General features: G+C 30.3%; 4 protein-coding genes and 2 long non-coding RNA genes across 11 annotated transcripts in view; 5 read left to right on the top strand and 1 right to left on the bottom strand.

Moving 5' to 3' along the window:
* Positions 1–1,111: 1,111 nt before the first annotated feature.
* Positions 1,112–2,258, top strand: LOC112638248. Its single transcript, XR_003122922.1, has 3 exons — positions 1,112–1,150; positions 1,228–1,411; positions 2,085–2,258. It is a non-coding gene; the product is annotated as an uncharacterized LOC112638248 (long non-coding RNA).
* Positions 2,259–8,049: 5,791 nt separating this feature from the next.
* Positions 8,050–15,949, top strand: LOC105250307 (non-structural maintenance of chromosomes element 4 homolog A). Of its 2 annotated transcripts, none has more exons than XM_025409624.1 (8): positions 8,050–8,138; positions 12,766–12,900; positions 12,994–13,086; positions 13,289–13,419; positions 13,740–13,854; positions 14,493–14,795; positions 14,898–15,010; positions 15,729–15,949. In XM_025409624.1, exons 2-8 carry the CDS (start codon positions 12,834–12,836, stop codon positions 15,786–15,788), a joined length of 882 nt encoding a protein of 293 aa, XP_025265409.1. In that variant the 5' UTR covers positions 8,050–8,138; positions 12,766–12,833; the 3' UTR covers positions 15,789–15,949. The 2 variants fall into 2 exon arrangements, with proteins under 2 accessions (XP_025265409.1, XP_011254624.1); XM_011256322.3 differs by lacking the exon at positions 8,050–8,138 and adding an exon at positions 12,336–12,434.
* On the bottom strand, positions 9,528–11,705 carry LOC112638249. 3 transcript variants are annotated; one of them, XR_003122923.1, is made up of 6 exons: positions 11,658–11,672; positions 11,436–11,544; positions 11,000–11,343; positions 10,633–10,852; positions 10,378–10,557; positions 9,528–9,701 (listed from the first exon to the last, which is right to left on the bottom strand). It is a non-coding gene; the product is annotated as an uncharacterized LOC112638249 (long non-coding RNA). The 3 variants fall into 3 exon arrangements; XR_003122924.1 differs by lacking the exon at positions 11,436–11,544 and having other exon boundaries at positions 11,658–11,705; XR_003122925.1 differs by lacking the exons at positions 11,436–11,544; positions 11,658–11,672 and adding an exon at positions 11,545–11,573.
* Positions 15,950–16,987: 1,038 nt separating the features above from the next.
* LOC105250308 (40S ribosomal protein S14a) lies at positions 16,988–18,084 on the top strand. Of its 2 annotated transcripts, XM_011256324.3 has the most exons (4): positions 16,988–17,072; positions 17,177–17,327; positions 17,416–17,503; positions 17,817–18,084. In XM_011256324.3, exons 2-4 carry the CDS (start codon positions 17,179–17,181, stop codon positions 18,033–18,035), a joined length of 456 nt encoding a protein of 151 aa, XP_011254626.1. In that variant the 5' UTR covers positions 16,988–17,072; positions 17,177–17,178; the 3' UTR covers positions 18,036–18,084. The 2 variants fall into 2 exon arrangements, with proteins under 2 accessions (XP_011254626.1, XP_011254625.1); XM_011256323.3 differs by lacking the exon at positions 16,988–17,072 and having other exon boundaries at positions 17,079–17,327; positions 17,817–18,083.
* Positions 18,085–18,630: 546 nt separating this feature from the next.
* Positions 18,631–20,965, top strand: LOC105250309 (40S ribosomal protein S9). 2 transcript variants are annotated; one of them, XM_011256325.3, is made up of 4 exons: positions 18,631–18,781; positions 19,094–19,329; positions 19,574–19,760; positions 20,738–20,965. In XM_011256325.3, the coding sequence occupies exons 2-4, from the start codon at positions 19,107–19,109 to the stop codon at positions 20,907–20,909; spliced, it is 582 nt and encodes a 193-aa protein (XP_011254627.1). In that variant the 5' UTR covers positions 18,631–18,781; positions 19,094–19,106; the 3' UTR covers positions 20,910–20,965. The 2 variants fall into 2 exon arrangements, with proteins under 2 accessions (XP_011254627.1, XP_011254628.1); XM_011256326.3 differs by having other exon boundaries at positions 18,736–18,810.
* Positions 20,966–22,136: 1,171 nt separating this feature from the next.
* LOC105250310 (calponin homology domain-containing protein DDB_G0272472) overlaps positions 22,137–23,004 on the top strand; it is a 76,382-nt gene continuing 75,514 nt past the window's right edge. Inside the window, exon 1 of the mRNA XM_011256328.3 lies at positions 22,137–22,562. The gene's annotated coding sequence lies outside the window, so the exon portion shown is untranslated. The remainder of the gene's footprint in view (positions 22,563–23,004) is intronic.

Below are 23,004 nucleotides of genomic sequence, written 5' to 3'. Positions count from 1 at the left end.
CTAAGACAAAAAAGAGTGAAAACTATGAACAACTTTGTTGTTTGTTTTATAGATTTTAAAAATGGCTTGTCGTATGCTACATATTTAGAGTTGTAAATAATTTGATAAAAAATGTTCAATCTATAAACATGGTAACGCAAATGAAATATATCATTGTCTCTAAATATTATATGTAATTAACATATAATGTATTTAAAATTAATTTATCAATTTAATCCAATAAATTATGAAATTTTTTTCAGGTATATTTATTGTTTAATATTGTTTAATTTATTGCTTGTCAGTCATTCATTTATTAAAAATAGTCACTTTATTAAATAATGTGAGAAACTCTTATTTTTTGCGAAGTAAGTAGAACTTTTATGGATATAGCATTTTGATAATAGTTTATATTTACAGTAGAAAATAGTTTGTATTTCACTGTGCTTTTGTTCTATAGACCTGAAGATGAATTATGAAAGGTGTGACAAGTATCAGTAATGCAGGAAGACGCAGAGATACAGCAAGAAGAATAGTGAAAAGAGAAAGCCTCCTAAATAAGGAGCAAATTATTGGCATGGGAAAAATACAATTCCGACAATTTCCTGGTCTAAACACTCCTGTGTTTAGAGGAAAAGAATTAATTCAACAGCAAAACTGCTTGTAAATCTTGAAAGAAAGCAAAAACTTATGAATTACCACAAAGTCAGACCAGACCAATGCAAATAAAATTATCGCCATTGGAATGTGGTTGGAGGAGTGTTACAATGGATGGCAGAAGCATTGAATCGGATCTTATTGGAAAAGGTTAATATTTATGCTATTATTGGATTATAATGGTTAAATCACACACATACAAAAATCATGTGATACGATGTCTATTTTCAATTTTTTTTTATGTTTCAGTTCTAAATATTAGAATCTTATATAATTAATATCTTTTTTTTCTGTAGATACATTTGAAAGTTTTGAAACCTGGATTTTGGAAAACAAAATGATAACTTGTATGACCGTAATTTAGCACGTAAGACTAGAATCAGTTCATTTATAGTAACTGGGAAATGGAAATGGAAGGCTGGATTTGCGTTATCAAAAGCCAAAGCATCCCTAAACGATTAAAAATAGGGCTGGTCAAAGATAATGTATATTCCTACATATAAGGAATACACTGGTAAGAAAATAATTGTCAATACTATATAAATATAAAATTTATTTCTCCTCTTTTAATATCACTTTGTATTTTTTCAGTGTTACATGATTTCTTTACACAGTTTGAGAATATAAAAATATTTGTAAAGAAAATTCATGAAGGATAATGGGCTTGTTTGTCATCATGCGATAAAAGCGTGTTGCGAGATAATTGGCATAAAGGATATGTATGCCAAAGTACAAGGAGGAATGTAAAAGCATTCTTTATTGGTTTATTGCAACAGTATGTATATAAAGTATTTAAAGGCATACACTTTTTATTTAATTTATATTAGAAAGAAACATTTTTTATTTATAAAAATATATATACATATATATATATATATATATATATATATATATATATATGTTAGACACAAAGCTAAAAAAAACGTGGATTGTGTCGATTAATTAATTAATTGTTTTATTTAATTATCAATTTATATACGTATATTATTAACAATAATTTTTTGTTTACTTAAACTGTATAAGGTTGTGCATAAGAAACAATCTTTTTTATTTAGTATTTCAAGCATATTTTCATAGAACTTTAATTTAATTATTATATTATTAAAAATATTGAACAAAATAAAGAATTAAAGCTGGCTTTCTCTGCAGTCTCATGGCAGATTATATCAGAAATCATACTTTAATTATTGCAATATATCATGAAACAAATCAATCTCAAAATAATGGAAATATTTGCAGAAATATCAAATATGTAATGTAAATATTTTAATTTTTTTGTATGCGATCTATTTTTTATTCTATCGATGTTTTCATAGTGATGCACCTTGAGCACTTTGCTTCATATGTTTGCAATAAAAATATATTAAAGCAAATTATTTTGCAAATTTATTATTCTAATTTTTATTTAGAAAGACTAAGATTAAAAAAGACGTATGCATTTTTTTCAGATAATTCTATTGGAAAAAACGCATCAGACAAAACTTTCCTGTACATTTTAAATGTGCCAAAAGATTTGCTCTTTATTCCACTTACTGCAATAATGTACACTAAAAATGACAGCTCTATATTAAAAATGATAAATCTATGTTTAGTAGTTGGAAAGAAAGAGAGGAGAAATGAAAAGTGTATCTAGAGAATTTAAAAGAATAAAAATCTAAAAATAATAATACATAAAGATTAATATTATGTATTTTTTTCATGAGGAATGTGGGGCGCACATTTATGCATTTATTTATTTAGATGAGATTTACTTTAGAGCACATTCAGTATTCAACTTTAATTTTATTTTCTCTTTCTTACGATATATAAGTATAACATAATTACTTGCAAATGCTATCATTTTTGTGTGCTTACAGTGATACAGAAGCAACATTACAAGTACTATATTTACAGATAACATCTGTATAATAAAAAAAGTACCAAAGTCTAATGGTGAAAAAAGGGTAAATATTTTAGACCAGTATAAGTATCAACCAATTATTCCATTGCTCTGTTTCATTAGAGTTGCAATTTTCTTTTATAATATCATAAATATTATAAATAAGAAAAAGATTTCTATACGTTTCAAATAAATTTATATATTTTATGTATGTAATACTGCGCACACATATTAAAAGGTGATAATATCGCAGTTATAATAAGATACAATCCTGACAATGCAGTGATTTTTGGATCCTTCTTAAAATAATTTAATTTGATTTATTTTTGAGAAATGCGCACAATACTTGAGAACAAATTATTTTTGTGCCACGTATTACTTGTGTAAAATTCCACACACAGTATCATATTGTCTGCGATATATGAAAAGCTTCATCGATGAAATATCATTGAGAATATGATGATAAGAAAAGTAATATAGTACTTGTAATGAATAACCTTAATGTGGAATACATAAATATTTTATATTTTAATTTCGTATAATCAAGATGAGATAAGACACTCATGATTATTTTAAAAATGTGTCCACAAATATCATGTAACTTCAATAGCTGCACATTCGTCAAATTAATCCTATTACGTTAAATCACAGCAGCTTGTTTTAATTTAATCTAACCTAACCAATTATATTATATGCTTCTCATTAAAATGTGTAAAACTGTACGTCGCACATTTAATACGATTAATATACTACGTAATAAAATGTAATACACTAATGAAATAATTAAATATTATTTTTGAAAGCATGATAAAATCCAGGCAGCATATGCTTGTGTTTATATTCGACGTCCAAAGACATTGAGAGGTTAGGTTAGGTAATGTTAGATCGAAAAAATTTATCGTTTAACAGTTGGCAGCCCTACGAGATAGACTGTGCAGCACTGCGCGTATATAAAATAAATTTGAAATCGCTTCTAGCTAACCATCTTCACGCGATCGACTTTATTTGAATTGCACGGCATCGCATCGAATTATGATGCGGTGCCGATTTGTTCGAACGTAATTCGGGACATCGCAATGCTGTATAAGCGTCGAATGAGCACGAATTGTCACGCAAATGTGATAAATCAAATCTACTCACCGTTTACCGGCTATTCCACAGGCCGCTCCACTCGCTCGCCTCGGGACATCCAATTCCGATCTTTATGCGCACAAACTCACACGATATCATCAACGCGAACGCGCGACACTTTATTCGGCACTCCCGATACTCGCTCGCATCTGATAATCATCATCAAGAGCGCGAATAACGCGACGCAACTTCGCTCCATCTTCGCGATGACGCCATCACTGAATATCGTCAAAAATCGCTGTCGCGCGTTTCCATCGACACACTATAAAAGTCGCGCGATCATCCTTCGACACTCTCGACGCTCGTTCACTCGCGATATTCGTTTAAAAACGGTTAAAAGACGCGAAAAATGCGGACGTACGACGATCCGTGTAACTGCGTATGACTCCGATTCACGCGCCAACATGGCGGCCGTATGACGCGTTTGACGTAGCAGTGACGTTGCAGTGACGTCGCAGGCACGCGCCAACATGGCGGCCGAACCAGTGCGCACTGGTTCGGCCGCCATGTTGGCGCGTGCCTGCGACGTCACTGCAACGTCACTGCTACGTCAAACGCGTCATACGGCCGCCATGTTGGCGCGTGACTCGGAGTCATACGCAGTTACACGGATCGTCGAACGTCCGCATTTTTCGCGTCTTTTAACCGTTTTTAAACGAATATCGCGAGTGAAAGAGCGTCCAAAGTGTCCAAGGATGATCGCGCGACTTTCATAATATGTCAGTGAAAGTGCGCGACAGCCGTTTTCGACAATTCAGTGATAGCGCGATCGCGAAGATGGAGCGAAGTCGCGTCGCATTATTTGCGCCCTTGATGGTGATTACCGGATGCGAGCGAATATCGGAAGTGCCGAATAAAGTGTCGCGCGTTCGCGTTGATGATATCGTGTGCATCAAGATCGGAATGGGACGTCTCGAGGCGAGCGAGTGGAGCGGCCTGTAAAACAGCCGGTGAACGGTGAGTAGATTTGATTTATCATATTTGCGTGATAATTCGTGCTCATTCGACGCTTATACGGCATCGCGATGTTCCGAATTACGTTCGAACAAATCGGCGCAGCATCATAATTCGATGCGATGCCGTGCAATTCAAATAAAGTCGGTCGCGTGAAGACGGTTATGCTAGAAGCGATTTCAAATTTATTTTGTATACGCGCGCGCAGTGCTGCACAGCCTATCTCGTAGGGCTGCCAACAGTTAAACGATAAATTTGTTTGATCTAACCTAACTTAACCTAACCTAACCTAACCTAATCTCTCAGTGTCTGCATATCGAATGTAAATACAAGCGTATGCTGCCTGAATTGTATGATGATGTATGCTTTCAAAAATAATATTTAATTATTTCATTAACGTATTACATTTTATTACGTAGTATATTAATCGTTTTAAATGTGCGACGTACAGTTTTACACATTTTAATGAGGAGCATATAATATAATTGGTTAGGTTAGATTAAATTAAAAAAAGCTGCTGTGATTCATTTAACGTAATAAGATTAATTTGACGAACGTGCAGCTGTTGAAGTTACATGATATTTGTGGACACATTTTTTAAGTAATCAAGAGTGTCTTATTTCATCTCGATTACATAAAATTAAAATATAAAATATTTATGTATTCCACAATAACGTTATTCATTACAAGTACTATATTACTACATTACAAGTACTTTTCTTATATCTCAATCATATTCAACCATTTATTTCATCGATGAAGCTTTTCATATATCGCAGACAATATGATACTGTTTGTGGAATTTTACACAGGTAATACATGGCACAAAAATAATTTGTTCTAAAGTATTGTGCGCATTTCTCAAAAATAAATCAAATTAAATTATTTTCAGAATCCAAAAATCGCTACATTGCCAGGATTGTATCTTACTATAACTGCGATATTATCACCTTTTAATATGTGTGCGCAGTATTACATACATAAAATATATAAATTTATTTGAAACGTATGGAAATCTCTATCTTATTTATAATATTTATGATATTATAAAAGAAAATTGCAACTCTAATGAAACAGAGCGGTGAAAGAATTGGTTGATACTTATGCTGGTCTAAAATATTTACCCTTTTTTCACCATTAGACTGGTGCTTTTTTTATTATACAGATGTTATCTGTAAATATAGTACTCGTAATGTTGTTTCTGTATCACTGTAAGCACACAAAAATGATAGCATTTGCAAGTAATTATGTTATACTTATATATCATAAGAAAGAGAAAATAAAATTAAAGTTGAATACTGAATGTGCTCTAAAGTAAACCTCATCTAAATAAATAAATGCATAAATGTGCGCCCCACATTCCTCATGAAAAAAATACATAATATTAATCTTTATGTATTATTTTTAAATTTTTATTCTTTTAAATTCTCTAGATGCACTTTTCATTTCTCCTCTCTTTCCAACTACTAAACATAGATCTATCATTTTTAATATAGAGCTGTCATTTTTAGTGTACATTATTGCAGTAAATGGAATAAAGAGCAAATCTTTTGGCACATTTAAAATGTACAGGAAAGTCAGTTTTATCTGATGCGTTTTTTTCAACAGAAATATCTGAAAAAATTCATACGTATTTTTTAATCTTAGTCTTTCTATATAAAAATTAGAATAATAAATGTGCAAAATAATTTGCTTTAATATATTTTTAGTGCAAACATATGAAGCAAAGTGCTCAAGGTGCATTACTATGAAAACATCGATAGAATAAAAAATAGATCGTATACAAAAAAATTAAAATATTTACACTACATATTTGATATAGCATTTAATCGATATGTGCAGTAATACGGTAAAATCTAATTTTCTCTCGAATTTTTTCACGAAATTTAAACTACTAAAAAAATATCAAATATTCAAATTGTTCAATAGTCTTGTGAAAGAAGCAGTTCTCGCTTAAAGAATCTTTAGAAAAAAAAAATAAAAAAATTCTAAAGAAAAAAAAGGACAAGAAATTTTAAATCTCACATGGATAATTAATTTTATACTAATATTTTTAATGTAACACTTCATTTATAAAGATTTTATTTTGTGAAACGTTTATACATAAAAGTACAATGATTATACGGCTTCTTTAATCTATTGTTTCATCTTCGCATGATTTTCGTTTAAATAATAAAATATTTGTGCCTCTGGATATTTTTCTCTGGAAGCTTTATGCAATGTGTGTAACTTAAATCTGTTAACGTACAAGTATTAGAGTAACAGAATAAGTATATGTAATTTGATTAAAAACACGTGTTTTATATGAACTTTTAATTACATATTTTGTTATGTTACAAATAAAAAAATCATGCTTGCGCGACGCGATTCTAACAATTTACCGACATGCACAAAATGATTACTTTACCGGCAGTCGAAGTATCTGGACTACGTAATTCTGGCGTATAACGCGAATGCAGATGGCGATACTAAACAGCAAAGAAAGATGGCTGCATGAGTGAAACGCGAGGCGCGAAATATTACATTTCGTATATCGTTCTTTGCGAAAAAAATGTGTGAAAGTATTGTACGTATTCGCGATTAACAGTTCGGTATTGATGAATACCAATCAACGCAAGTATAATTTGTCGTATCTCATTGGATATCTCTTCAAACTCTGTATATGAATCGCTCTCAGTTTTTTAAAATGCAAAACTAAATATTATAAGATTTGACTTTGGAAAAGCGCGATAAAACAATCGAATCATTCGTAATTCATATCATTAGCATAATATACTATGAATTTTCTACGTTATATATTGAATCGAAATTGCGCGAAAGAGGAAAAAAAGAACAAGCCTATGAATAGACATTTCCATCCTTTACTAAAAGAAAAAGAAATTAAAAATATATCTCAATTTTTTTTCTATTTCTTCAGGCAAGTCTACATATATGACCAATATGATTAATTGATTCCATCTTTATATATTTATCATTATGTGCTATTAATTAAAGCCGTAGACAATATTCAGAAATCAAAGTTGCGCGCAGGAATGGCCATTCGCAGAAACGAATGCGCACTGGTTCGGCCGCCATGTTGGCGCGTGACTGCGACGTCACTGCGACGTCACTGCTACGTCAAACGCGTCATACGGCCGCCATGTTGGCGCGTGAATCGGAGTCATACGCAGTTACACGGATCGTCGTACGTCCGCATTTTTCGCGTCTTTTAACCGTTTTTAAACGAATATCGCGAGTGAACGAGAGTCGAGAGTGTCGAAGGATGATCGCGCGACTTTTATAGTGTGTCGATGGAAACGCGCGACAGCGATTTTTGACGATATTCAGTGATGGCGTCATTGCGAAAATGGAGCGAAGTTGCGTCGCGTTATTCGCGCCCTTGATGATGATTATCGGATGCGATCGAATATCGGGAGTGCCGAATAAAGTGTCGCGCGTTCGCGTGGATGATATCGTATGGATTTGTGTGCATCAAGATCGGAATAGGATGTCGAGACGTGCGAACTGTCCCAAGGAGGAGCGGCCTGTGGAACAGCCGGTGAGTAGATTTGATTTATCATATTTGCGTGATAATTTGTGCTCATTCGACGCTTATACAGCATCGCGATGTCCCGAATTACATTCGGACAAATCGGCGCCGCATCATAATTCGATTCGGTGCAATTCAAATAAAGTCGATCGCGTGAAGATGGTTAGCTAGAAGCGATTTCAAATTTATTTTATATACGCGCAGTGCTGCACAGTCTATCTCGTAGGGCTGCCAACTGTTAAACGATAAATTTTTTCGATCTAACCTAACCTAACCTAACCTCTCAGTGCTTTCGATGTCGAATGTAAACATAAGCGTATGCTCCCTGGATTTTATCATACTTTCAAAAATAATATTTAATTATTTCAATAGTGTATTACATTTTATTACGTAGTATATTAATCGTATTAAATGTGCGACGTACAGTTTTACACATTTTAATGAGAAGCATATAATATAATTGGTTAGGTTAGATTAAAATAAGCTGCTGTGATTCATTTAACGTAATAGGATTAATTTGACGAATGTGCAGCTGTTGAAGTTACATGATATTTGTGGACACATTTTTAAAGTAATCATGAGTGTCTTATCTCATCTTGATTATGAAATTAAAATATAAAATATTTATGTATTCCACATTAAGGTTATTCATTACAAGTACTATATTACTTTTCTTATCATCATATTCTCAATCATATTTCATCGATGAAGCTTTTCATATATCGCAGACAATATGATACTGTGTGTGGAATTTTACACAAGTAATACGTGGCACAAAAATAATTTGTTCTCAAGTATTGTGCGCATTTCTCAAAAATAAATCAAATTAAATTATTTTAAGAAGGATCCAAAAATCACTGCATTGTCAGGATTGTATCTTATTATAACTGCGATATTATCACCTTTTAATATGTGTGCGCAGTATTACATACATAAAATATATAAATTTATTTGAAACGTATAGAAATCTTTTTCTTATTTATAATATTTATGATATTATAAAAGAAAATTGCAACTCTAATGAAACAGAGCAATGGAATAATTGGTTGATACTTATACTGGTCTAAAATATTTACCCTTTTTTCACCATTAGACTTTGGTACTTTTTTTTATTATACAGATGTTATCTGTAAATATAGTACTTGTAATGTTGCTTCTGTATCACTGTAAGCACACAAAAATGATAGCATTTGCAAGTAATTATGTTATACTTATATATCGTAAGAAAGAGAAAATAAAATTAAAGTTGAATACTGAATGTGCTCTAAAGTAAATCTCATCTAAATAAATAAATGCATAAATGTGCGCCCCACATTCCTCATGAAAAAAATACATAATATTAATCTTTATGTATTATTATTTTTAGATTTTTATTCTTTTAAATTCTCTAGATACACTTTTCATTTCTCCTCTCTTTCTTTCCAACTACTAAACATAGATTTATCATTTTTAATATAGAGCTGTCATTTTTAGTGTACATTATTGCAGTAAGTGGAATAAAGAGCAAATCTTTTGGCACATTTAAAATGTACAGGAAAGTTTTGTCTGATGCGTTTTTTCCAATAGAATTATCTGAAAAAAATGCATACGTCTTTTTTAATCTTAGTCTTTCTAAATAAAAATTAGAATAATAAATTTGCAAAATAATTTGCTTTAATATATTTTTATTGCAAACATATGAAGCAAAGTGCTCAAGGTGCATCACTATGAAAACATCGATAGAATAAAAAATAGATCGCATACAAAAAAATTAAAATATTTACATTACATATTTGATATTTCTGCAAATATTTCCATTATTTTGAGATTGATTTGTTTCATGATATATTGCAATAATTAAAGTATGATTTCTGATATAATCTGCCATGAGACTGCAGAGAAAGCCAGCTTTAATTCTTTATTTTGTTCAATATTTTTAATAATATAATAATTAAATTAAAGTTCTATGAAAATATGCTTGAAATACTAAATAAAAAAGATTGTTTCTTATGCACAACCTTATACAGTTTAAGTAAACAAAAAATTATTGTTAATAATATACGTATATAAATTGATAATTAAATAAAACAATTAATTAATTAATCGACACAATCCACGTTTTTTTTTAGCTTTGTGTCTAACATATATATATATATATATATATATATATATATATATATATGTATATATATTTTTATAAATAAAAAATGTTTCTTTCTAATATAAATTAAATAAAAAGTGTATGCCTTTAAATACTTTATATACATACTGTTGCAATAAACCAATAAAGAATGCTTTTACATTCCTCCTTGTACTTTGGCATACATATCCTTTATGCCAATTATCTCGCAACACGCTTTTATCGCATGATGACAAGCCCATTATCCTTCATGAATTTTCTTTACAAATATTTTTATATTCTCAAACTGTGTAAAGAAATCATGTAACACTGAAAAATACAAAGTGATATTAAAAGAGGAGAAATAAATTTTATATTATATAGTATTGACAATTATTTTCTTACCAGTGTATTCCTTATATGTAGGAATATACATTAATCTTTGACCAGCCCTATTTTTAATCGTTTAGGGATGCTTTGGCTTTTAATAATGCAAATCCAGCCAATTCATTTCCATTCCCAGTTACTATAAATGAATTGATTCTAGTCTTACGTGCTAAATTACGGGTCATACAAGTTATCATTTTGTTTTCCAAAATCCAGGTTTCAAAACTTTCAAATGTATCTACAGAAAACAAAGATATTAATTATATAAGATTCTAATATTTAGAACTGAAACATAAAAAAAAAATTGAAAATAGACATCATATCACATGATTTTTGTATGTGTGTGATTTAACCATTATAATCCAATAATAGCATAAATATTAACCTTTTCCAATAAGATCCGATTCAATGCTTCTGCCATCCATTGTAACACTCCTCCAACCACATTCCAATGGCGATAATTTTATTTGCATTGGTCTGGTCTGACTTTGTGGTAATTCCATAAGTTTTTGCTTTCTTTCAAGATTTACAAGCAGTTTCAGCTGTTGAATTAATTCTTTTCCTCTAATTACAGAAGTGTTCAGACTAGGAAATTGTATTGGAATTTTTCCCATGCAAATAATTTGCTCCTTATTTAGGTCTCTCTTTTCACTACTCTTCTTGCTGTACTTCTGCGTCTTCCTGCATTACTGATACTTGTCACATCCTTTCATAATTCATCTTCAGGTCCTATAGAACAAAAGCACAGTGAAATACAAACTATTTTCTACTGTAAATATAAATTATTATCAAAATGCTATATCCAGAAAAGTTCTACTTACTGTTCGCAAAGAACATAGAGTTTCTCACATTATTTAATAAAGACTATTTTTAATAAATGTGAATGACTGACAAGCAATAAATTAAACATTATTAAACAATAATATATACCTGAAAAAAATTTCATAATTTTATTAGAATTAAATTAATAAATTAATTTTAAATAAATATATGTTAATTACATATAATGATTTAGAGACAATGATATATTTCATTTGCGTTACCATTGTTTACAGATTGAACATTTTTATCAAATTATTTACAACTCTACAAATATGTAGTATATGACAAGCCATTTTTAAAATCTATAAAACAAACAAAGTTTTTCATAGTTTTCTTCATAGTCTTCTCTTTTTTGTCATAGGCCGGTATTCATAGTCCGGTCTTACATTTAAGATCATCTTAAGTTCTCATTCTACCAATCAATGATTGCATTGTAGCTATTTGATTGGTTGAATGAGTTCTTAAGATGATCTTAAATGTAAGGGTGCGTTTTCACTTGACGCTAAAAAGTAGCGTCAACCATTGGTTGAACAAAGAAGTAAGTAGTTGCTTCTTTGTTCAACCAATGGTTGACGCTACTTTTTAGCGTCAAGTGAAAACGCACCCTGAGACCGGACTATGAAAACCTGCCATAGTCTGCTTTTAGGCGATCTTAAAGTCACTAGATTAACAAAGTATCCGGCTTTAAGTTATCTCTGAAAGAACGGTGCGTCCTCTATAAACATAAAAATATGAATTTAAGGTGCAATTTCATTGACGCTAAAAAGTAGCGTCAACCATTGGTTGAACAAAGAAGTAAGTAGATGCTTCTTTGTTCAACCAATTGTTGACGCTACTTTTTAGCGCCAATGAAATTGCACCTTTAAGGTGGAATTTCATTGACGCTACTTTTTAGCGTCAATGAAATTCCACCTTTAATTTAAGACCAAAGAGAAGATTAGATTTGTTTGTGCGTGTTTTAAATTTATTTTCAAGCAAGAGAACAAATATTTTTTAAGGTATTATTATAATGTTTGATATTTATTATTTGCACTTTTTATATATTTTATTCGAAAAGGAAAAATTTATATGAATATATATACATCGTAAAATCATTATTTAATACTTATAATTTGTTTACTTGTTCAGGAAATTTGTGTGGTATATACACATATATGTATGTGTGTAGTTAAATTGTTAATATTGAATGTTTATATACACATGTCAAAAATAATGTAAAACATTGTTTCAATTATTTGAAATTTTATAAGATGTGACATATAAATTATAATAATAAGGAAAACAAATTTTAATAATCTTGTTATATATTACTCTTTTTTTTTTTTATAGAAAGCACTGTGCTTTTACACATCTCTGAAGAAATTTCAAACAGTGAAATATTATTATATATTTGCAACATGAGACGTTCACCCAGGGAACGTAAAGATTGTTTGAAACTTGCATTACAGCGAACATTAGTTTTACGTAAATATTTATTTCACATCTATTATCAAATTATTATTTCACATCTTTCATGTTTTATATTTAACACAAAGCCAATTAATAAATAATTTACAGAGAATGTAATCAATAAATCTACCGTAAATAAGCTAAATGAAGTTATAAATGAAGCTGACATTGTTGCTAATGAGACAAATATACAAGAGAAAGGTATATAAATTATAAAATATAAAAATTTTTATGTGTCTGTATATAGTATTATATATTCTGTGTGTATAATGCATATTATATATATGATATACATTATATCTTATCTACTTTTTACATTTTGGGAAGAAATAATATTATATTACATTTCATAAAGAATTTTATAATTTTGTGAAAATAACATATATTTTACTCATATTTTTAGCTGTTAATCAGCAGGAAGTACTTATGGATTCACAAATGATGATATCATCTTCCAAAGTCTTGAAAACTTGTACCATCTCTCTGACAAAAAAAATGAACGACTATGATTGCATTGACTTTGCACAAAAATTGGTATATTTGCTGAAAAGTGCAATTATATATTTATAATTATTCGCAATGTTTTATTAAAATTAACCAAGTGATATCTATTTACAGAGTGTTAATTATTTTGCATTTCATTAAGTATTTAATGATATTTCTTACACATGTACACACATAATTTAGAAGAGTTATCAACTTATCTTTTAATAAGAAATATCGCCATTTACTTAGTGGTTGTGAATTGATCAACACTTGTACTTGTGTACATGTAATTACATAATCTCTCAACAATATATAATAATTGTATATATTTTATTATTTTATATCCAGTATTGCATTATTTTATTTAGGTGAAATATGTACAAGGAATGTCAGACAATTCAGAATTACCACCAGATTGGTCGCTATTAGAGCCACAAGTAACAACATTGTTTAAAAGAGTGCCTAATTGCAATACACTCTTAGGTTTGTTTATAATTATTTGTATTAGGAATAGCAAGATTGTAATTATTTAAATAGCAAATATTCTTGACGATTAAAAAAAAATTAATAGAGGAGTAAGGAATAAAAAAGGCAATAATAATGTTATTTTTTCTGTTGATCCAACAATGTATTTGTAATGTGCAATTGCAAATTTTACAAATGATATACATTTTTTCTCATTGATTCTCATTATTTTACATGTAGAAGTGTGAAATTAGAATGAAAAAAATTTAATAGTTATAAATATACTTTTAAATTTATTTTACCATGTATAAATTATTTTATGATTTTATTGTGAATTTTTATATGTAGAATAATGAAAAAAATTTATTTCTAAAAAATTCTATTTAAAGAAAAATACAAATGATGTCAATTAAATTTTGCAGGTGCATTATTTGAAAGAAAGAAAGAAAGATAAAAAAGAAGTTGGATTTTATTTTGTTCTTTTTCTCTTTTTTTATCAAGAAAGATATTTTTTTTTCTTTACTAGACTAATTCTGTGTGTGTGCACAAATATAAATATTTATTTATATCTTTTTATTTAAAAAATATGTTATTGCATTTTTTTAAATCTATTTCACTCAAGAATCCAGTCAAATCTATTTTCATTTTTATTTCAGGTACATTAGAGCCTTTAGAGAAGAAAGTTTTAGTTAGGAAAAAGCCTGAACAAAGAGTAGCACAGCAAGCTGCAATGATAGTACCTGAGAAAGTGGTGCAAGCTGCAAATATCAAGGATGAAGACAGTGTGGAACGAACTGTGAGGAAGATTAGAAAATTAATTGTAACTTATTATAGAGAAACACAAAAACCGCTTGATTTTTTCAAATTAATTCTACATCCACGAGATTTTGGAAGGACTGTCAGAAATATGTTGTACATATCATTTCTCGTGAAAGATGGAATTGTGACACTGAGAAAAGGTATTTTCTTCTTTGTATTATTAAGGAATTTATTAGAATAAGTCAAAATAAGATTTATTTTTTTCTTTTTATTTCTAAAATCTGTTAATGATCTTCTTACAGATACTAATGGAAACCTTGTTGTACAACCATGTCATAAAGAAAAAAATTTGCAAAGAAACGATACTAGAACAGGCATTCAAAATGTAATTTCCTTAAACATGAAGCAATGGATGGTAAGTTCTAAATAAATCTTTGATTTAACAGATTTCAAATCATTTAATTCAAATCAATTAATAGAATTTCGATTTTAATAAATAAAATTCTTTGCTAATTTCATATTAAAAACAATTTTATAAACATTTATATATTCCTTTGGTTAAACTTGCTTATTAAAATACCTTAATATAAGTTGAATATAAATTTTGTTATTGCAGTTATTGAATTATACCCGAAATTATATGAATGTTTTTTTTGGAAAAATATATTGAAATGAATCAGATTTTTTCTATATCACATTTAGCATTATCAATCGGCAAAATATACCGATAATTATATTTTTGATTTGTGGAAATTAATTTCTATCTATAAATCTTGATTAGTTATTGTATCATTGATTGGAAATGTGTATGAGATGCAGATTGAATTAATACGTTTATTTGTTAATATAGAGTAATGAGAAAAAGATTTTTCGATATATCTTATTAATCCCGTATTATCGAACGCATATTAATCTGTATGAGCATGCGAAAAAATAACGTTAATCTCAATGTATTTTACGAAAAGAAAAATTTCTCACATTGTTCATTACAATTCAATATGATTGCAATGAGAAAATAGAATTAAATTGAAGATTACTGGATTTTACTGGAACATAATTATAATGTAATCATGATAAAATTAGAAGTTACTATTATAAGCAACTAGAATTAATACAATTACTTTTTTTGTCAGATATTAACAAACATGCACAAATTGAAGAAACCAATGATTGATTTTGATGAAGATAAGTGATGCTATTTATAGATTAACGCATTTTTTGTCAGCCTAAGAGCCTCGAGACGCATATATAATTTATCTTGTTATTTTATATTTACAGAATATTGCATTAAGTGTATTGCCAGTTATGCTATATTAAAGAAAAGAATAATTTTTTGGTAGTATTACAATAGTCTAATACAATAATTTATTATTAACATACAATATATATTATAGTTATAATGATAATTAATTAATTATTTATTACGTTATTTCGTCATAGATAAGTTACAATAATGAGCGTTAATGTTACTACATAATTAAAACTTGTATTAATACTTATGTAATAATATTTTCCCACTTGTCTTTTTTTCATATTTTATTAAGTTTTATTTAAGTAATTGTGTAATATTGCCAAAGATTAAAAAATGAGAATGATTAAATTTTATCCTAAGACTAGTTTCCATGAACTAATGGTGATCGAATAAACATTGTTTTTAGGATGAATGCTAATTAATTTATTATTTGCCCGAAGATCTTTTAATCGTATAAAATGTTATTTTCAGAATTCCTCAATTAAATTATAGATTAATAGAGATTAATATTAGATTAATTATAGATTAATAGAGAAGGAAACAAAGGAGTAACATAAGTCTGTTTGTTGGATTTGAAATGATTTTTATGTTTCTACTTGCAATTTCTATTTCTCAAATTTAATAAAATGTCTTTCTAAAATTGAAATAAGTGCAATAAACTTATGTACATATATAGCGAAAAATCTAATTATATATATGTAAGAAGTATCAAGGAAATATACAATTTGATCGGATTCGATAATATAAAAAAAACTTTCAATATTAAATATATCTTCAGCAGATATTTATAAATAAAGATTTAAATAAGAGCTAAATGAAGTTATAATATATGCTTAATATGTCATAAATATGGAAATTAAAATTTCTCTCAATAGTAATATAATTAATTTTTATTTATATTCATGTTAATAAAACGTGTCATATCTGAATTATATATATATATATATATATATATATATATATATATATATATATATATATATATATATATATATATCTTATTCTGATATAACACGTTTCCTACTTTCTCTTAAGACCCATTCACATTTTGGCAATAAGCAGAGAGCCAATCAGAACTCGCGTTGGTAATAAACAGGGTGTATCGTTAAATGGACAAAAAGTAAAAATTGTGTTTACCAGCGCGACTTGTGATTGGCTTTTGCTTTTCTGCCAAGGTGTGAATGCGCCCTTTTGTAAATAACGACATAACCTTAAAATCTACCTGGTATTTATGTTTATACACATGTTCTCTCTTTCTCGTAGTAAATACAATAACAAAATAGAAGCTCGATTTGCCATTTAATAATCGAATTCACGCAATTTCTTAAGAAATGCCGCCAAAACGAGGAAAGGTACAAAAGGAAGAGGTTCAAGTTTCTCTTGGACCGCAACTCCGCGAAGGAGAGGTAGTTTTTGGAGTAGCTCACATTTTCGCGAGTTTCAATGATACGTTTGTCCACGTTACCGATTTATCAGGCAGGTCAGTACCGTACAATAACCGATTATGTATTTAGTAGACAGCTTTCTCTTTCGCGATTTATAAGTGAAATATTGTGTTTTTGATTCAGGGAAACAATCGCCAGAGTTACCGGTGGCATGAAGGTGAAGGCGGATCGTGACGAAGCCTCGCCGTATGCAGCTATGCTCGCGGCTCAGGTTTGTTGTACTTCATTTTGGTATTTAAATTAATTCGAGAAATAGCGTGTATAAAAATATTTCTCATCTTGCGTTATCCACATCCAGGCAGCACCTAGATGAACTCTGTAATCGAAGGAGCGTTCATGTTTGTGGAAAAATAAATTCTTTTTGATAATAGAGAACATGTGCACTTATGTATCATGCACTCTTTAAGAAAAAAAAAAAGAAAACATTTTCAAACATGGAATATTACATATAAGGAGATCTAAATACACAAAGTGTGATATTAAAAATTTTTATCGTAAAATATATTACTTTGTTTCTTTTGTAGGATGTTGCGGAAAAATGTAAATCGCTAGGCATCACAGCGCTGCACATCAAACTGAGAGCTACTGGAGGTAATAAGACAAAGACTCCTGGTCCTGGTGCACAATCTGCTCTGCGCGCTTTGGCTCGCTCGAGTATGAAAATTGGTCGTATCGAGGATGTTACTCCTATTCCATCAGATTCGACTCGTAGAAAGGGAGGTCGTCGTGGACGTAGGTTATAAATTATGATTATGGTTTTCCACGCTTTATCTTTCAATAAATAATTTAAAGAAAACAAATATTACATTCTTATGAGACATATTTCTATATAGTCTTTGTTGAATTCCTATATATGTATACTTGAAAAAATTATTAAATTACACATTTATTATTACATTACATGATAAAAACAGATGCAATTATACAGATAAGTATAAGAGAAACATTCTCTTAGAATAAAAATATTATTTATATTATTTGTTATTTATTATTACATTCAATTTTTTCAAATTCTTTTTTTGTTTCATTTTTAATATTTGTAATATATGTAATATTTTTTCATTTAAAAATGAGCGCTCTCTATGATGTTAAAATGGCCACATTCAACGGACTCAGGCTACGGTCGGGGAGAGGCTCCGAATGCATCGAAGCGTTTGATTGACCAATCAGGGTTAAAGAAATCTTTACTTCTTTTGTCCCGATTGGCCCAATCAATCGCTTCAAAGCATCCATAGTGTCTTCCCGATCGCAGCCTTAATCGTTAAGTAGCACTCGAACGTGATTGGTTTCTATTTTCAGATCCGGCCAATCAGCGAATTACGTTGCCCAACTGTCGAGTGAACCAATGAATGCGGCCAATGAGTATCGGGCATACTATGAAAATGTATCTTTATGTTACGTTACTGCGCATGCGTCAGAGACCTCCACGATTCTTCTTCCCGAGATTGCTGGGACATGCTCGGCCATTTTTGTCGTGTTCTTCTCAATGGTGAGTTGTAGTTCTTCTTGCAACAAGAGGTAGAGTCTATAACGTCTATTCGGAAATAGAATTCGTCCGATTATACTTGTAACTGTTCAAATATTTTAATCGCTGGATAATTAATCTAAAATTTGTAATATATATATATATATATTTCCTTGAAATTGAAGATGCATTCTTTTATCATGCTTTGCACGTGTTCTTTATCGAGCCACGTGAACGCAGCGGATATGCGTGCTATTTTCAATTTGCAGCGTTACGATATTTGAAACTTATTCGTTTTTTTTATTTCTATAAAATTTTGAATAAATTTGCCTCTAGATAACATCTCAGCATGGTTAACGGAAGAATTCCGTCGGTCTTCTCCAAGACCTATGTCACTCCCAGGAGGCCATACGAGAAAGCTCGTCTCGACCAAGAATTACGCATTATCGGAGAATACGGTCTTCGTAACAAACGCGAAGTATGGAGGGTAAAATACACTCTGGCTAAAATCCGGAAAGCTGCTCGTGAGTTGCTTACGCTAGAGGAAAAAGATCCAAAACGTCTTTTCGAAGGTTAGTCATATATCGATCATCATACATTTATAGTCTAGGATCTTTTTAATTGTTACTTATTAATCAGTTGTAAGTTTATTTAACACAAAATGTAGAGTACATGATGATTATGCTTTTGACACCTCTTGTCTGAATATCTCTGATAGATTAAAGCGTGGACTGAAAAATTTCTTTAGAAATAATGAAGATTTGTCCGAGAGAATCTCTGTGAGTTTCTCCAATGTGAGAATATGTATTTTTACAGGAAACGCTCTGCTTCGTCGTTTGGTAAGAATTGGTGTATTGAATGAAGCTCACATGAAGCTTGATTATGTATTGGGCTTGAAGATTGAAGATTTTCTGGAGCGACGTTTGCAGACTCAAGTATTCAAGCTAGGTCTGGCCAAATCTATTCATCATGCTCGTGTGCTTATTCGCCAGCGGCATATTCGGTAAGTTATTGGTAATAATAATGTGCAATATGTATATCTTTACATTGTTAGAAGAAAATAATACTTTTATATAACACTTTTATATTATTGAGAAAGGGATATTTTAATTCTTAAGGAAAGGAGAGATTTAAGACACGATAGAAATTTTATACAAATTGTGATTGTGTAAGTTTTTTTTATTTTGATTATAAGTGATGTAGACTTTTTATAATTTAGACACTATAGAGATTCGCCTTAAAAAATGGGCAAGAAATGGCTGAATTCTTAATTGGCGCATTTCTAATCTTTGAGGCAAAATCAAAAGCCTGGCTTAATCACCGATGAAGAGTCGATACCTTTTTCGGTTTCAATCTAGGCGACAATTATATCTTAATGTTGTTAAAATAAATAAGTAATTTTAAATGAGTTATCAATAAAAGAGGGAAATGAAATACAAATGTCATAAAAGATATTTATTTTATTCAAACTTGAAACTTGAAGTTTTTATAGTCTAAAAGCTATGCTGTATAGTTTTTTAATATACATCTATGGAAATATAAAATTATTTGAATATTTTATAATTCGGAATATCAACAACTCGTTCATCTCGATAAAATTGGTAAAAATTTCGGTATTCGAAGGTTCTACATTCTGCATATATGTCGTGAGGCAAGATGGTGAACGAATTCTGCTGCTTAACTGTTTATCGAAGTGTTTATCGATGGCATCTGGTCGATCGGTTATGGTTGACTATCTACAAGCCCAGAATTCTCAAATTGTTAATATAACAAAATTTGATTCACGCAGGCCACTTAAGTGCCGTTTTACGGCATTTAACGTCTGTTGACTTCCTATCGAGATCCTCCTTCATCCTTGTCGAGAAAAAGAGAAAAAGTTTCGGTAGCGTCTTTATCTTTATAATAGAAGAATTAGCAATCTGTACCTTTAAATACGAACATGGGAGAATTGAGTAATTAATAAAGAGTTTTTTGTTGTAGAGTGCGTAAACAGGTGGTGAATATCCCATCGTTTATCGTGCGACTAGACTCGCAGAAGCACATCGACTTCTCACTCAAATCGCCATTCGGCGGCGGCAGGCCTGGCCGCGTCAAGAGGAAGAATCTAAGAAAGGGAAGCGGTGGCGCCGCACCTGAAGAGGAAGAGGATTAAATTGATTATTGTTGTCGCGATTTTATATCTTAATAAATGCGCGACCTATAATATAATTGATTGTCTCTTTTTGTTTTCTTTTCAACATTTCGTCTTTTTGATAAAATAGCTATTTCAATATTATCCTAATATTATCCTTTCCTGAGCAAAAATTTAAAGTACATGAGAAAGGTATTTAAGAAAAAGAAATTTTTAAAGTGTTTTAGTGAAATAATTGTCTTTTATGACATTTGTATTTCAGTCTTTTTTTATGGAAAATTTCAAAATCATATTTTAATACAACATTAAAGATATTTTATATTTAAATATATATTGTAGGAAGGGGAAAATGTACGTATAAAATAAACAAATGCGAAAATTGAAATTTATCGAGAAAAAAACAGGAATATACTGGAGAATATATTTTATTGTATGTTTGTGTTTTATATTGGTATATTTATTAGAATTTTGCTGTAATAGTTAAAAATATTTTTCTCGAGAAAAGATCGGTTAGGTAATTTAAAGAGAAAAATGACATCAATATTTTTTGTGGAAGAAAGATAGCGTCTAGCGGATCGTTAAATATATATTTTAAATCAGAAGTATCAAACACTCGACGACACTTGAAAAATTTAAAAGCCTTAAGAAAAACTTGGTAATATATATCCTAAAAGTTTATAAACCTTTGAAACCACACACAAAGAACTTTCTCAAAGTTCTACGTCTTTGCTTCCTTCTTTTTAAAATAAAAATGATTTGAACTACGAAATGAAATATTAAGAGATACACTTATTTTATTATACATTTTATTTATAAGTAGCATTACTATGAATTTATATAAAATGAATAAATAAAATTGTAATAAATAAATTATCATTTAATAGAAAATATAGTAAATGGAATTAATTACAATTTTTTTTATTTCGAAAATTGAATGACTAAAATAATTTTATCGCGTCAGAGTGTTATTTTTTATCGATCGCGGGTTAAGGAATTTCATCAAGTTGAATAATTCTGTGGGAGCGTAAAATTGATATTAAAATTTAAAATAGCAAAAATGCATATGTATCATTTTTTTCAGTCTTGGCGAATTTGATAAATTTTGCAATTTGTAATAATACATTGTTCTCGATTTGCGTTTCAAACGAATGCGAAGTAGCGCGCTACTGTGCGATGCATATACGTCACGTGTGACTGTTTAAGCTCCAAGTTCACGCCGATGCCCTGAAATCGCTTCGCGATTGTCTCGACTGCTCCGTACTTTTCGCGTTGTTTTCGCCGGAAAAACATTAAAGACGAGTGCGCGTGTGATTGAGTATATAAGGCGAGCGTGTCGCAATTAATATGCGTTATTATAGCGTGCATTCGTTGCGGCCCGTGCTCGTGCTCGTGCTCGTGCTCGTGCTCGTGAACGCGAACGGCTAACGGCCAACGGATTTTCAAACGCGTCGCGCGGGTGTTTGTCGCTGGACCCAAGTTTTGCGTAGCGATCAAGGACTCGGCCAAGGATCCGTGCAGTATTCCTCTACTCACGTCAGTGACAACGCGAAAGAAGAAGCGCGCGTTATTAGTCGCGTTAGCGAGCACCAATTCATTCGTGCGTCAATTCGAGGTAATGCTGCGAAGAAATCGAAACTGTTGGACAAACAAGATGGCGACCGATTGTAATGCGCGGTGAGTTTATTTATTTGTCCGATACCATTGATACCGATTGTGTATTTTGGGCTGTAACATTATGCATGATTAGTGTTGCTCTCTTTGTCTCTCTTTTCCTCCCGTTTTTCCTCTCCATCCTCTCTCTCTCTCTCTCTCTCTCTCTCTCTCTCTCTCTCCTCCCCCTCCCTCCCTCCCTCCCTCCCTCCCTCTCTCTCCTATTTAATAGCATAGATTAGTAAAATATATTAATTTTGTTTTCTGTTATATATATTCTGAATAATAAATATATGTACATATAACTCGTGCCTTACATTTTCGCAAAAATGAATCTTACGACAAATTGACCAAGACATGCAGCTATTTATTAATTCGTAAATTGAAAAATCTACATTTTTTCGAAATTTATATCATCAAACGCGAATCAAAGCACGCGAGAAAATATATGCATCTCGTAAGAAAA

This window comes from Camponotus floridanus, unplaced genomic scaffold (genome assembly GCF_003227725.1).
Source record: "Camponotus floridanus strain SB8 unplaced genomic scaffold, Cflo_v7.5 scaffold272, whole genome shotgun sequence".
Classification (NCBI taxonomy): Eukaryota; Metazoa; Arthropoda; class Insecta; order Hymenoptera; family Formicidae; genus Camponotus; species Camponotus floridanus.
Note: the sequence above shows the minus strand (reverse complement) of the source record. Positions and strands in the feature narration are given on the sequence as shown.

Coding starts and splice junctions, on each gene's coding strand:
- LOC105250307 (XM_025409624.1), top strand. CDS start 12,834: ATGAGACGTTCACCCAGGGAACGTAAAGATTGTTTGAAACTTGCATTA. Junction 13,855..14,492: donor TAATTGCAATACACTCTTAG/GTTTGTTTATAA, acceptor TTTTTATTTCAG/GTACATTAGAGCCTTTAGAG. Junction 14,796..14,897: donor AATTGTGACACTGAGAAAAG/GTATTTTCTTCT, acceptor ATCTTCTTACAG/ATACTAATGGAAACCTTGTT.
- LOC105250308 (XM_011256324.3), top strand. CDS start 17,179: ATGCCGCCAAAACGAGGAAAGGTACAAAAGGAAGAGGTTCAAGTTTCT. Junction 17,328..17,415: donor GTTACCGATTTATCAGGCAG/GTCAGTACCGTA, acceptor TTTTTGATTCAG/GGAAACAATCGCCAGAGTTA. Junction 17,504..17,816: donor CAGCTATGCTCGCGGCTCAG/GTTTGTTGTACT, acceptor TTTCTTTTGTAG/GATGTTGCGGAAAAATGTAA.
- LOC105250309 (XM_011256325.3), top strand. CDS start 19,107: ATGGTTAACGGAAGAATTCCGTCGGTCTTCTCCAAGACCTATGTCACT. Junction 19,330..19,573: donor TCCAAAACGTCTTTTCGAAG/GTTAGTCATATA, acceptor GTATTTTTACAG/GAAACGCTCTGCTTCGTCGT. Junction 19,761..20,737: donor ATTCGCCAGCGGCATATTCG/GTAAGTTATTGG, acceptor TTTTTGTTGTAG/AGTGCGTAAACAGGTGGTGA.